The following is a 12,394-nucleotide window of genomic DNA, read 5'->3' as shown; positions in this document are numbered from 1 at the left end:
GACCCATGGACAAAGCCAAAGTGGGGAAGGACGGAGGGTGGGAGGTGGGGGTGCGTGGGGCAGGGGAAAGTGGTGTCAGGGAAATGTATTAGAACCATTAAAAAAAAAAGTTACTTCATAAAAATTGCATCTGATGACCTATAACAGCAAGTACCTTATCTGTAATTTTAAACCAGGATTTGACACAACTTTTTGGGAAGGTGTTTCTGCTGCAAGGGCACACCTGTACGTCAGGCTCCCTCAGAAGACGCCCCCGTGTCTCACGCGGCCGCAGGCACCCGGCACACCCACGCCGGAGCGCTCCAGGAACCGGGGGCGCGGGGCTGCGTTTCAGGCACTTTTGTCTATGGCACTTCATGACCTCATTGTTAGCAAATCCAAGATGGACAAACATAAGTAAAAATCAGACGAACAACTCAAATCATCCTCAGGCTGAGAACTATATACAACACCCAAAAGAAGCAAACCCCAAAACAGTAAAGACGGTGCCCCAGCACAGGGACCGCATCGGTGGGAACGGGCGGCAGCTGACCTTCTCCTTTAACTCGCCCAGGTAGGCCGCGCTCTGACCCAGGATGGCCTCTGCAGACTCCTGGAAGCAGGTGACCCACTGATTGTCTTGATAATCGGCAATATTCACCTACAAAACACAACTCAGCATTATTTCAGCAAAGAAAGAATAAAGGGAAAACACGCTCAGGAGATGGGAGGTCAACTTTTTCCATTCATTAATATAATCACCTGGGAAAAAAACCATTACCACCATGTATATATACTATATTCTTTCCAAAAAACATGGAAAGTATCAAAGAAGGAGAGTTTGAAGTGGAAGTCTGGATCACAGCAGAAATACAAGAGGCTGCGGATGTGTGAGCTCAGATCTCAATGGAGACACAGCCCAACTAAACTGTCTTTTATAGGCAGAATCCAGGCACAGTGGACTAGCTCCCCTCCAGCTGCGATGGCCTGTGGACTGAGGGTGTGAACAAGCCTCCAATGAGTTAGGGCAGGTTCACTGCATTTAAATTGTACATCCTTCGGTGGCGAGGAGGAGCTCCATGGGACGGCTCTCAGCCACTGCTGAGCATCCCAGACAATTGAAAAGCCTGAGCTATGGGCCTTTGGTCAGCCACCAAATTTTTAGCAACAGAAATGAGCAATCAAATGTCTCCAGTTGGACCATGGTGTAAAATTAAATAGGGGAGTCAAGGAAGAAAGCGGATCACAAAGAATCCAGCTGCTAAAAGGGTAAAGTAAAAGGCTTAGTAGAAACAAGAGAGCAAAGGTTTGGGGGTGTTTTTTTTAGGTATCATTTTGGTGAGCTTACATATTCACTTTGCATATGCGTGGGGTTAATATACAAAGCTATGACAAAAAAACCCAGGGAAACCAGAAAAGGTAAAACACAAATATAAGGGCATGCCACATACGGGGCTCACACCTACACTTCACCCCAGGCTGTCCTCCCAGATGCACAGGGCGTCTGCTTTCCAGGGTGAGAACAACAATTAAAAAACAAAAAAATAATAGATACATGGGTGAGCATCATGTGAAACCATGTGCCTGAGAGTCCACCTAGAAGTTTAACAGAAAGGCTGATGAAATAAACTCTTTGAAACAATTTTCTTCATTTTAGTTCAATGAAGATTTAGTTTTGTATTGTTTACAGAAAATAAAAAGCTTACATATGTAACTTTCCTGCTGAATTAACATTTTAAGGGACAATTAGAATATAGAAAGGGTGGGTAGAATGACTTCATTATCTAAAAAGATTTTTAAAAAATTTCCCATTATAAAAGTATTATTCACTGTAAGAAATGCAAAACTAAACAAAAACAAAGGAAAATCAACCAGAAATAACCATCACCAACAGTCTGGTATTCATCCACCTAGTTGGTTTTTCATCCATATACATACCTCAAGACTATATAAAAAAAAACCATTTAAATTCTGCTCTTTTCAAAATTAATAAAACCTGAACATTTATTGATGTCCTTTAATGGTCTTCATTTTTTAAAAAACTGATTTTAGAGAGGGGAAGGGGAGGAGATAGAGAGGGAGAGAAACACTGATGTAAAACATTGATCAGGTTGTCCCCTCTAAGTGCCATGACTGAGGATCGAACCCATAACCTAGGCATGTTCCCTGACCAGGAATTGAACCTGTGACCTTTCAGTTTATGGGACAACACTCCAACCAACTGAGCCACACTGGCCAGGGCTTACAATCTTTATTAACATTAGTTTTCAAATACTTTAACTTTGGAAATTACTGAACAGTAAATTGTTAACATTGGTTTTCTAAGATTTTAACTCTGGGACTATCAAACATCAAATTTTTATTTCTTCATGGTATTCCACTCTATAGATATTCAATGAAGGAATTAACCAGTAGAATATTAAGGGCATTTAAGTTGTATCCAAGTTTTAAAAATAAATAACAAGGTAACAGACAACTTTACAGAGATGTAAATTGGATTATTTCTCTAGAAGAAATTCCTTCCAGGTGTTTATTGTGTCAGAAAATATAAATATTTTTAAGGCTTCCAATATATTACTGCCAAATCATGTTCTAAAATGATAGTGTCTGTTTTTTTGGTACCTTTATTATCATTTACTATAACTGTTTAAAAAACAGTCACCCCTCATCTCAAAGGTTTTTAAGACCGTTAAGGAAGCGGCTCTCCCCGCGCGGAGGGGCCCCAGCCCCACACCAGCGTGCAGTCATACTCCTCTGAAGTCAGCTCTGCTGAGGCTAGAGAACGGATGACCCACAAGAAAAGTAACTAAATATAGGCATCAGCTGCACGTATAATTACTGCTCTCCAGAAATGCCACTGCAAATTAATCTATCTTCATAACAGTTAGCAGGCAAGTGCCACCAATGCCGTGACTGTACCACACGCACCGCAGACCAACATCAGCTGGGTATCTACGTGTAACTCCCTGCTATGAAAAAACGCTTTTCATAGGAGCAGACATACTGCTAGTCAATCGAAAGGGCCCCTACTTCTGCATTTACGGAGCATAATCAGCTCTTTAGCACTTCCTCATGCCCGTGCTTCGCTGTCCCTGCAGTGCCCCGCATCTACCCATTCTACTTACTGACAGGATCATGCGGTACTTAAAATTGGGAAATTCCTGGTCGCACTTCTCACAGCGGTATAATCCATTCTGCTGATCAATCACTTTCTTATTGCAGTCCGGAGTCGGGCAGGCCTGATACATCGAATTCTCTTTGCGAAGATATACCACTGTCGCCACGGAGCTGAAGTAGTCTGCCTTCAGGAGGAAAGGGCGACACGGGACGCTGAGCAGCCAAGCCGGCAGCCAGGGCCGGACCAAGCGGCAGCCGGAAGCCTGCCCCCACATGCAAGCGTTTTTACAGGCTAATCACAAGGCAGCTACAGGCAGTAAGTTGCTCTGTAGCTTTAGAAATCACTTGGGCTAACCACAAAACCCCTAAAAAGGCAATAAATCAAGTTCCAAAGCATATAATTTCTTAACAGTTAGAGTTAACTCCGAGTTAAACTAGATTAATTAAAACTGAAATACAGTGTGCCAAAGATAAAGACTTCAAGAGACAAAGACTTGTTTCTCCTGTTCGTCTGACCCTCCACAGGTGGGAGACATAGGAAACACAAAGCAATGCAGAAAAACCTAACACACTGATGTTTGACCACCTCCCCTATTAAAAACAACAGGAGTGATTTCTAGGGCTCAGATTCACTTTTTTCTCTGTCTAGGCTTCGGGTCAGGGTAGTGGGAGCTACTCTGCTGTTGCCAGCAAACCATCCACAGACAATTTGTAAATAAAAACACGTGGGTACGTTTCAACAAGACGTTGTTTACAACAGGCAGTGGGTTGGATTTGGCCTGTGGGCTAGTTTGCCAAGCTTTGGTCTAAGGCATTAAATTCAGAAGAATGCAAAAATAACTGAGAAAGGACATTCAAAGTGGAGAAATCACTGATAAGTAAAGGCAGCCAGGACCAAGTCATGTGCCGGGGCTTTATGTTGTTGCTCTTTGTTTTGCTTTTCACCTCTCACAGAAAGGATGTGAAATGGATTCTTTCTGGGGGTGAACAGTTCCCTCTGGGTATACTGACTTCAGAGCCAGGTCAGCAACTTCTAGGGCTTTCCGATGTTTCAGAACAAAAGAGGCAAAACAATCACGTGGATGTTTAAAGAGCTTGGACGAGCCCTCAGTCTAGAGAGCTCGACAGGCAGGCAGTCTCCTAGGAGAATGCCTGGAGTTTTTCTGTATCTCCAGACAAGGTCCAGATTCAAAGCCAGACTTGAAAGTCCAGGTGCAAACAGGTTATCTCTAGGCCTGATTGCTTATGACAGACTGTCCACCTTTAGATCTTGGAGAGGGACTGGGTGACAGAGAACCCAGAGACGGGCTGTTCCTCTGACAGGACGGACAGGTCTGCCTACGCTTTGCTCTCGAGGCCTGAACACAGCGCTGGGGGCTGCCCGACGACAGTTGCCGGGCGAGGGCACAGAGCAAGACGAGACAGCAAGGAGTAAGGGCCGCACTGTGTAGCACGGAAATAACAAAGTGGGGATTGCTGTTTGGGTAAAGCATAAAGAATAAATAAATAATTTAAATATGAATTTGTAGACAGAAATGAGAGGAGGGTCATTCCATACTAACACTGAAGGGAAGCGGCGACCAAGGTCAAACGCCAGAGCCAATTCGTGTCAGACACACTGGCGGCTCACAGCCCGGGTGGGGTTCATATTCCCCAGCGGCGAGAGCACAGGCACGCTGCCGGCTGTGGGACAGCGTGCCTGCTGCGTGCACCGCGTGAGCCCTACATACAACCCCAAAACCTCTTCTTGGTGTGCAGGCATTTCAATCTGCAGGAACAATCAAAGAAAAGGAATATGGACTCCGGGGCAGTTTTCATTAAAATACATGGCTCGGTTATGACCCCTTTATTAAGATCCCTCTAAGAATTAAACAACTCCCTAAGTCAGAGTCCACATTTTCCGGCCTCCACGCACCGGAGCCTACAACGCACCCCTACTAGGAGCATGGCCACCGCCCCAGCCATCGCGCCACGCTCTGGCCAGAGCCCCCACTGCGAATCACAGCTCAGAATTAATGCCTGACAGCTGGTGGCGGGAATGGGCCTTGGAAACGCATCCTTTCGCACTCTACATGCTGTTGTGAGGAAGGCTAGGAGCGTAGGGTACCTTGTCACCTTGACCCAGGTTCTCCGATTTAACCTCATACAAGGTCTTCCAGTTGGTGCTGCTTCCGGCTGTTCCTCCACTCTTTAGATCTGAGATGGAAACACCATCTAACGCTTGTCCTTCTGAGTCAAACCTGAGAAATAATCAAAGAATGACAGACACTTTATATACTGGCTGAATATGCCACTCATTTCTTTACGCCAAATACAGGCTATCCACTCCTCCGCCCAACTTTCATAGGTCACACTCACACAGGCTGCGATGACTGTCTTTTTCACCGTATCTTTTGCCTACTGAGGAAACTGAGTGACCTCTTTTTATCTCAACTGCTTTGATGCCCCCCAGTGGTCAAGAGAGTCAGCGCCCAAGTACCACACCACCTTTTCTTAAATTGGCCTTGCCTATCAACACTGGCCCAAAGGCCCAAGGCCCAAGAAACAGCAACCTGGACAGTCAGCAACAAAAAAGCAATACTGTAGAGCTCTGGTTTAGTCCTTTGGGCTACGGATTTTCACCCTCTATCAGCACATGCATTTTTATCATCAATGGAATGTATCAGTATAGAGAGCAACAGTCAACATATTGTAATGGTAGCCAACAACAACAACAACAACAAAAAGTCCCAGGTGAGAGAGCTTTGAGGTCTGATACAGAGCCCAAAGGATTATATAACCGAAAGTAATGTATTAAGAGGTACTATCAGTTTTCTTGCAGCTTTACCTTCTTAGTGAGAGTTGTAGTTACATAATATTAACGTTAAAATTGATTTGCATTTATTATTAAAATTGATTACACTCCTTGATTACGTATCAGCCAATATTAAGGAAATGAGCCCAGGGAGAAAGTGGCTCAGACACATATCTGTGGCAGGGAAGAGTGACTCTGAGATTAAAAACATGCCAATGTCATCCCAATGGAGGATAACTAAAAGCTAACCACGTACAGAACAGGCTCCTTAAAGAGCCCACCTAAAGGGATGCGTGCTGCCTTGAGCTGCAGACAATTGCCTTCTCATCCTGCCAGGTAAGCGGCTAAATCCGTCAGAGAGGCACAGCAAGGTCCATAAATCTGTTCTGCCACGACGAGCTACACAAGTTTACGGTTTCAAAAACTCCAAGGAGACATTTGCCACCAAAGGCAGCTCATCAGGAGTCAACAGAGCAAGGAGAGAGGCAGCCCTTCTTACAATAAAAATTCCACGTTGCTATAACCGAGATCTAAACATCTCCAGTCCTTGCCTAGTGGGTTGTGCACACTGAACCTCTTTGATCAATGCCCAGTTATTTTATTTTGGAGACAGCCATGTCTTTTTATGTTGACCAGGATGACAGTTATTGTTTGACAAGTAAAATATAAAGACCTTAATGTGGGCATGCAATTAACCTGAGGTCGAGCTCCAGAGCCTGAAAGAAAAGAAAGCAGTAAGGACCCAAAGCTGTGGTTATTTCTGGTCAGACTACTAACAGGCCCGTTGTCTTCTAATACAATGCCAGCTACCAGGACAGTTACATATAGATACACGTGGGCCATACTCATAAGGCTGGTGTAAATGACATGAACATTCCAGTAGATGTTTCATGGAACTATTAAAATACTAGTGCTACTATTTCACATTAGACTCAGAACAAAAGCAGGGAGTATGTAATGTGAGCTAATTTGTTGGTCCCTTAAGCCCTAAAACATAACTGAAAACTGACACACTCCCCCCTGTGACTACAGCTGTACAAATTATTTAAGCTCAAGCGAAAGTGTTCTCCCTGACCACATCAATTCCTGCATACCATGTTTCAGTTTGAAGTGCTCCTCTGAGGCAGAGTTTTAACACCCTAAAAAGCTAGATATAGCAAGGAGATTTTAATAGGCGCCCCTCATCGCCTGAGTGCTTTGGGAATAACGATAAAACGCCAACAAAAGCCCATTGTTCTCACGGCACTTTATCAGAGTCCCGTGAACACACACTAGAAGATGCAATCGGCACCAAAGACTGGACGGAACAGAGCACTTTCTCCCCCCACACCACAGGAGGCCGCGGCGCTAAACCTGGGAGAGACAGATGCCTTTAGCACACAGCTGCGAAAGCCCGGCCTCATCCCGCTTTGGCAGGATTGAGGTCGGCGTGCAGCACTTCCATTTTAATGGCCTCTTCCTCTGTCTCTCCAGGTTTGTCAAGGGATTACAGGTTTGTCAGTTTAAGGGCTTTAAAGCCATCCTCTCAGAAGGCATAATGCCACCACGAAATATGGGAACTGTTCCATTCAGGAACAAAGCCCTCTGCTTGGCAGACAGCTCACATGCTGATTGCAAGAACCCAAAGAGCCAGTGCTTCTCAAAGCCCAGGCTCTAACAGCCCCCTTGTTTAGCCCCGTAACACCTACCATCCACGAAGCTTATAGGCCTCTGGGATGTCAGGGTTCACAATGACTGTGCTTGAAGACAGTACAGAGAGGCTCCGTCCACCAAAATCAGACACTCTGGCCCCTTTGATAGCCATCACGGGTTGTCTGGAACCATCAAATTTGTCAGCCTGCATCATAACAAAAATCCCAAACACATACAAACATGTGTCACTGGCAAGAGCAGACAGAACATTTTTAGAGAAAACATGGAAAACAGTCAATAGTGGAGTGAATGCAATAAATGGTGCAGGGAATCTATACAAGATAACCCGACACACAAGAATCTGCTCAGAGATACATCAAAACTGATGTAGAAGAAACAGCATTTCGCTATGTAAAACTTAAATTCTACTAAGTGCAGAAGTAAACCAAATGGATTTCAAATACTCCCATGACAGCCCAATCCTTCATTGGGAAGCGTCTACAGGACAAGCCACCACCTTTCTGCACACGCTCTGACTGCTGAACGGAAGGACTTACATCTTCTCCCCACAGAGTAGTAGACACCACTTTCCCTGACATGTCCATCAAATAGATATTTCTCTTAGAAACTTCTCTGTTGTTAGCCTTCACTGTGATTTTCGTGGCATCTTCATAGCTCTTGCAGATCCCGATTATGTCTAAAACACAGGCACAACGTTTTAGCGAGAGGTGGGCAGGGCTCCCGTTATGGCACGGCCACAGGCTGAAGAGCTCGCAGGGAGGTCTCATACCTTCCCTGTGTGTTGCAAACAAAACTGACAACCAGCACTCCCTTTGCTCTCAGACACGACACAGGCTTACCTACAAGCGAGTCCTTCGGTTTGCTCTCTAGGTCATCAATCTTTGTGAAATCAAACTGAACGGTAGGCAAATTACGACCGTCTTCACAGGGCAGGACAGCAGTCTCATTATTGAAGGTCATCTCATAGTCGTTTTTAACAGCTGTGAACTGTTTGTTAGCAATCTTCAGGGTGCCTTTAGAGAAATAATAGACCTGCAAAAGAGTCCGAGCCACGGAACATGGGACAGTCCGTCAAACTGGGTATAAAAACCCTTCACCACCACAGAGCCCTCCCACGACCGGGAGCTCCCTCATCCTTAACCGCTTCAGTCCTAGACTCAACACTGTCGTACCTTATTCACGTCAATGAGGGGGAAGAACTTGTCGGCTTGGTCGTTGAAAGCAGTAGCTCTGATTTCACCCTGTGGATGCATGCAAGAGGGGAGAATTGTGCGGTTCACCCAGTTTTGCCAGTGAAAAACAGAATACATTACTGTTGAATGACATCTTTAAAGAAACACACGTTTTATAGTCACATAATCAAGTTATTAATCCCATAAAACAAGTTTAGTTTAGATAACTGATCCTGTTACCACGCTTTATTAACTTCAAGTTAGAAACCTAAAAAATAAAATACAACGCCCCCCTACAACAAACCCAACAGTGAGTTTAATATACTGACAACAAAAATAAGACAACTTTGAACGCTGAGTGGCACGACCACAGCCCACGGGGGAGTGAGCTGGACCATGATGATTCACCGGCTTCCCTCGCATTTGCATTAAGTAAGGAATTAGTTCATGTTTAGGAGTCGTTGCCAAAAATGTTACAGCAAGTCACGTTTCCAAGTTGCTTGTGATTTGATTTTCACTTTTACTTTTTATCAGTCAAAATGCTACAGATGAACAAAAACCCGAAAAAAATGAGTGAAATTTTTGCCAACTGACAGAAGAGGCCAATATTTTGGTAAAAAATTAGGTTCTGATATTGATTTAGGCATTACAGTCAGTACAGGGAGGGGCGAAAGTAGGTTTAGAGTTGTATGTGAAACACAGAGTTGATCTTGTATTATGGCTGCATTATTCCCCATACAGACAACTGTGAAGCGCCGTTTGCCTCACCCCTGTACATCTGGGGTGTCATTCCATCTTCCAAGAACAAAAATTAAAAACAAACCACCTATTTTTTCTCTGCCCTTAAGAGGTGTGAACAGATAGGAAATAAGCGGCAGTTGAAGGGCCTGAAGTATACATAGCATGAGGAATTAGAAACAAAACTAACGGACAGAAGAGAAACAGCTAACAAGACGGTAGAGACTCCACAGCTTGGCTTTTTGGTCTCCTTGCTGTGGTTTGGTTTTGTCTGAGTAAAGCACGTAGAGTCCGCATCGTCGGGATCCACCTCCCACAAAATCAGTCACTTATCGGGGTGGCTGCTGTGTGCCTTCTGCTGCAGCTTCGAGCGCCACTTTGCTCATGAGCACATACCACCTCCCCCAGCTTCAACTAAGCCCACCAGCGAGTCGGACGGGGCATCGCTGCTTTATCCTGCCCATTAGGCGACTTATAAATTTAGAAAACTAATTCCCATGGCTAGAAATGCTTTCGTTTAAGGTTGAGGATTTTATTTATAACCTTTGACCCTTTTTGTCCCCCAAAGAGGAAAGACTACAAGACTACAAAAGAGGAAAACAGTAACAATCACGGTTCTTCCTGGCCTCCCATTGTTCTTCACCCCACAGGCCCTCAGCGATGAGCCTTCTGTTTCTCAGAGTCATCTCCCCACTTGACAAGTACTCACACTTTCATCGACTAGTTCTATAGAGAAAAGCTTCCCCTCCCCTCGGGAATTGCTCCAGGTACGGATCTGACTTTTGTTGGTAACACGAGCACAAATAGTCCACCTAAAAACCAAGTAAGATTGTATTAGCATTCGAATTTTACTTGAGAAGGATCTGAAAGGTTCCCTAACATCTTCCTACAGCTTTTCTTAGCTCCTGCGTATTCCATTTTTCAATGTAAGCTCTATTTTAATCCACCTAATTAAACCGAAAGATGACATAAAGGTTTGACAGTTTATAGAATAAGCAAATAGTAAAACATACCAGGCGATTTAACACTAACTCATTCTCCTGTCAAATAGGTAAATTTACAAACTCTCTCCCTTCTCCAAAAAGCATCACCAAGGCAACAATATCCCCTTAATGAAAGGTTTGAAGCTAGAAATGCAGTAACACCAGCAATTATATTTTGCCACTATTTTCATTACGGGAACTGGTATGGCTGGTGCCAAACTTCAGTCTCATTTCTAACACACGTCGAACAGAAAAACACGGCTATGGAACGTGGTGTTGGTAAGACGCCAAAGCAAAACACACCGAAGCAGTAGGGACCCAGAAGCCACTAGAAGAGGAGGCACAAGGTTCGACACCCGGTCCCGGTGCCCATCCTGAACATGTCTTTCCCGCACTGTGAAGAACTGAACTGCAGCTGCCAAATTAATTTTTAATGGAAAAAAGGTATAAAAATGATCTCTTTGAGGTATATTAATGTAAATATAAATATAGGACATGTTCTTTCAGCCAACTATATCAAGAGTAACATTTATGGACTACAAGCCACCTATTTACATGATGAGAAAATAAACGCCTTCTTGAATTAGAACGAATACTTAGTTTTACTCCTAAGACTGTCCATTGATTCTTTCTGCGTTACATATTTTAAATTTCAAAATGAATGAAACTCAATAGGTATGGCAGATCTTTCTTTTGGCCATTCTTATCTGACAAGGGAGTTAAAGGGTAAAGAAAAAACAAAAAAGAGGAAACCAATTTCATGTGTGGTAAGAGTTCAGACACAAATAAGACGAGTCCATAGTGCCCTCACATACTACTTTGCAGCACATTCTGCACTGACTCCGCAGGGCGACTCACTTGGACTGGTAAGGGGTGAGGCTGGCAATGGGCACCACCTTGGCCTGTGTGCCCCCGGAACTGCTCGCGAGGCTCGCTCCTCCGGCTTTTCCAAATATCTTTGAGGCACCATAAGGGTTGGATACAGTGGAACCTTTCAAAACAAACACAAGGACAACCATTATTCTCTTTAAACTGACTCTGTTACAGAGGTGTCACTGGTGAAATCATAAAACAAGAGGCAAAGTTCCTCCTTTTTAGTATCAAGAGACATGAAAATCAAGCAGAGCCCACACAGGAGGCTAAAAACCAATCTAGAACGAAGGCTGGGCACACAGACATTCCCTGTGTATTTGGTGACTTAAGTCCTGAGGACAAGCGAACAAAGGCAGTGCCCCTTCAGAGGTCCGCCCTTCTCACACTTTGCTCTTGTATCAGTGGGTGAGAGGACAGGTCAGCAAAAGAGAATCGACCGCCTTGCCTGGTAAAACGGATGCAAGTCACTAGGTGCAAAAGAACAAAAGGACAGGCCAGGAGGCCAGGTTCACAGTGGATGAACCATCCAAGGTGAAGGACACCTGACACAAACGTTGTATATCCCCTCAAAACTCCCGGTCCTCAGCTATCTACAGGTCTGAAAAGGACAGAATGGAATCTACAGCACGGGGTTTATTTGGGAGCAGAGGGGAAGAATCTGCTGTTGGTTCAAGACACGCAGGCGGCTGGCCACCACGATTCCCTCCGCCTCCTTAGTCCAAGCCCAAGCAGCAGCCTCCACCTGGCAGGTTAGGAAAGCCCAGAAGCACACGAACTGCTCCGCATGCTGCTTCTGTAAAGCTCACCCCCCTGCATTCAGAAAACATAATTTAGTCCAGTGACTTCATATCTTCTCTATCAAAACATTTCTTCACAATGGAATGTTTCTAGAAGTATAAATCTACCACTATTCAGCATTTATTTATTGAGTTTTCAAAGCAGGTACCACACACTATTCTAGGTATCTGTAGCACTTTAGTAAAAAATATACACAGACTGTCCCAGATCTTAAAATTTTCTATTCTAACTGCGGAGCTGAGAGACAGCTATATACAGAACAGAAACAGTTACTTCAAGAATATGCA

At 44.3% G+C, this 12,394-nt stretch overlaps 1 protein-coding gene across 1 annotated transcript in view; it reads right to left on the bottom strand.

The window, feature by feature from the left end:
- RPA1 (replication protein A1) overlaps positions 1 to 12,394 on the bottom strand; it is a 43,114-nt gene that overhangs the window by 4,133 nt on the left and 26,587 nt on the right. Inside the window, exons 7-15 of the mRNA XM_054573320.1 lie at positions 11,295 to 11,427; positions 10,163 to 10,265; positions 8,716 to 8,784; positions 8,383 to 8,575; positions 8,080 to 8,219; positions 7,579 to 7,727; positions 5,204 to 5,336; positions 3,105 to 3,281; positions 533 to 640 (exon numbers count right to left, since the gene is read on the bottom strand). Coding sequence (XP_054429295.1) covers positions 533 to 640; positions 3,105 to 3,281; positions 5,204 to 5,336; positions 7,579 to 7,727; positions 8,080 to 8,219; positions 8,383 to 8,575; positions 8,716 to 8,784; positions 10,163 to 10,265; positions 11,295 to 11,427 — 1,205 coding nt within the window. The remainder of the gene's footprint in view (positions 1 to 532; positions 641 to 3,104; positions 3,282 to 5,203; positions 5,337 to 7,578; positions 7,728 to 8,079; positions 8,220 to 8,382; positions 8,576 to 8,715; positions 8,785 to 10,162; positions 10,266 to 11,294; positions 11,428 to 12,394) is intronic.

The sequence above is a fragment of the Pteronotus mesoamericanus genome, unplaced genomic scaffold (assembly GCF_021234165.1).
Source record: "Pteronotus mesoamericanus isolate MK-2021 breed Mesoamerican mustached bat unplaced genomic scaffold, CSHL_Meso_final contig_246, whole genome shotgun sequence".
Lineage (NCBI taxonomy): Eukaryota > Metazoa > Chordata > Mammalia > Chiroptera > Mormoopidae > Pteronotus > Pteronotus mesoamericanus.
The sequence above is the reverse complement of the archived record's forward strand: the minus strand, read 5'-3'. Positions and strand labels throughout refer to the sequence as shown.